The 2,487-nt window shown below is 36.8% G+C and overlaps 1 protein-coding gene across 2 annotated transcripts in view; it reads right to left on the bottom strand.

The window, feature by feature from the left end:
- LOC306857475 (proteasome activator complex subunit 4B-like) overlaps positions 1 to 1,615 on the bottom strand; it is a 48,863-nt gene extending 47,248 nt beyond the window's left edge. The window contains exon 1 of one of the 2 annotated variants that reach the window (XM_079397452.1): positions 1,104 to 1,615. In XM_079397452.1, the coding sequence (XP_079253578.1) occupies positions 1,104 to 1,300 (197 nt within the window). In that variant the 5' untranslated portion in view covers positions 1,301 to 1,615. The remainder of the gene's footprint in view (positions 1 to 1,103) is intronic. The other variant, XM_079397451.1, reaches the window with a different exon arrangement.
- Positions 1,616 to 2,487: the final 872 nt, after the last annotated feature.

The following is a 2,487-nucleotide window of genomic DNA, read 5'->3' as shown; positions in this document are numbered from 1 at the left end:
GTTGGCTTTTTAAAGTTTCCTCTGCAGCTATTAAACTGTGGTACACTTGAAAATAGTATGGGAGAGCACAGTATATACTGTAAATGCACACACACATCTGTAAACACACACCTTTAAACGCACACATACCTCTGTAAACACACACACCTTTAAATACACACACACATACAGCTACTACAATTATTACAATTGAAGAATTTCACTGACTTCTTCACTGAATCGGCTCAAAGGACTCACTCTCACTGAACCGCATATTATATTCAATTCTACACAACATGCCCATTATGAACACAAATCCCTTGAATTTAATCTGAGGATGAGGTAAGAAGCCAAATAGATGAGGAATTAAGTTTGTAAACACAATGTCCATTTAAACAGTGATATTGTCATGTATTTAGTGTAATACAAACTCTACAGCAGTCAAAACCTAGAGGGTAAAATGTAATGCAGAATTAATTTATGGAAGACTTTTTAGGTGTCATTAAATATTGCTTCATAAAACTTAAGTATTTGAATAGAACAATAACCCCTTATATCCATAAACAAGGTCTAATATACATGTGCAAGTGTCTGTTATTCAACATGGTCAAAAAAAAATAATGAATCACTTTGAAGTGCCAATAAGAAACATACTAAAATAGATCTAAATGAATAAGGCAAACCATAAAGGCATGAAACAAATATTTAAGCAGTCTCCTCCAAGTAAAATGTATTTTTAAGGACTCCATGTCTAAACCACTAGTTGCAGTGATGCATGTGGCAGCTGCTTATCCAACACTATAATGTTAGCCTGATTAGCTTAGAAATGAGCTTACAACGGTCCTGCATTTCCGGCATTTTTACCTACTGAAGCCACGCTGACAAACCAGACCAAAGTAATATTACTCTCGATGTTATGAAAGGTCATCATGGAGTGCTAGCAAATATATATGTGATGTTTACATATGAGCAAGGACAGCTGAGTGACTCAGGGAGCGCTTAGCTTTTAGCTCACGAGCTAACGGCTACTAGCTACCGGAGTCATTCAGCTCTCGCTGCTGTTTATTGATAAAACAGGCACAATTCCCACAGAAAAGCAGTTTTGGAGTCTTGAATGTACTTACGTGGAGAGTTTCCGAGTCCAAAGTAAAACTCCGGGCCATAATTCACGGAGCTGGACAGCTCGACCCAAGTTCCCTTTAATCTGGGCCAAAATGTCATTGGATTCGCGGTCTAGTTTGTCTGCGTACGGGAGAAGTTTGTTGTAGACGATCTCTTTCTGAGGGACAAAACCTAATATCTCGGCCTGCTCCTTTTTCATATTACGATTTCCAAAAAGAAATATCCTCTTCTGACGTGTCTGGCTTATTTCCTTCCCCTCTTGACAGAAGTTCGCTTGACAAATCTTTGTTTTATTCCCAAAATCCGCTACTTTCGCATATGTGCCGGTGTTGTGGAGCGGGTTTCAGATCAAAACTTGTTACTACGCCAGATCTCTGTCTTTCTGACCTCCGGTGTTAAACACATTAGCTTCAGTCACCAACATAGAGAAGTCTCCCCTCACTCTCTTGACACATATTACGAGTCACACGGACGGACACACACTCACATTCACACACACACCGCCGGGTGCAACAATGAACCGTGAGCGGCGCGCCCCCTACCGGTGCTCACCTGCACATTCAGCAATAACAACATGGCCCGTTAGCAATGCTGTCTAACGCGAGGTGCATTGAACTGCTAGCAAGCGGGTCCGTTAAAAATGTCAAAAGCGTACAAATAAAATAAAATAATAAATGTAACGTTAAAAATTTCAATATAAAGTTAACACTAAATAAATGTATATATATATATATATATATATATATATAATTTTGTTGTATGTATATATGTCTGTAGGCTACACTAGTCAACATTTGCAAAATGCGTTCTTGTCTTAGGACAACTTGAATTGACACTAAATTAATTTGACCTTTTAATAAATTATTTTGGTTTTTAGTATAAAGCCAATATGAAAGCCATTTATTTAAATAGGAAACAACATGTTGTGTTTACAATGTCTTAATAATATCTAATTTTATAATAGTTTTTTATTGTATATTTTTATTCACATAATATTAATGACTATTTATTTATTTTACATACATATCAGTGAAAGATGATGCCAAAAGGGTTCGTAGTCCTTGGAGTTTTGGTATTGGAAAGTGAGTTTTTGCAGTTAGCTCATAATATATAATATATAGTATATGTATGTAAGCATGACTCGTTTAAAAAGCACTACATTTTTTGAGCGTGTCACTTTGGTTAGCTGGGAAAACCTTCCCTTTTCTTGCTTGTTTTGTAAAATGAACATGTCCTTTAACAGAAATGCTGAGAACATCCGCATGATGTGAGCTTTGTTTGTATATAGGGCCCTTTACTTTGTTTAAACGGTTTATCCGAGGCAATGATACTAACGAGATAACTTAAATCCGCTTTGGTTCCTTCCTTGTCTACTGACCAAGTGCA

Source organism: Barbus barbus, assembly GCF_936440315.1.
Source record: "Barbus barbus genome assembly, chromosome: 38".
NCBI lineage: Eukaryota > Metazoa > Chordata > Actinopteri > Cypriniformes > Cyprinidae > Barbus > Barbus barbus.
Note: the sequence above shows the minus strand (reverse complement) of the source record. Positions and strands in the feature narration are given on the sequence as shown.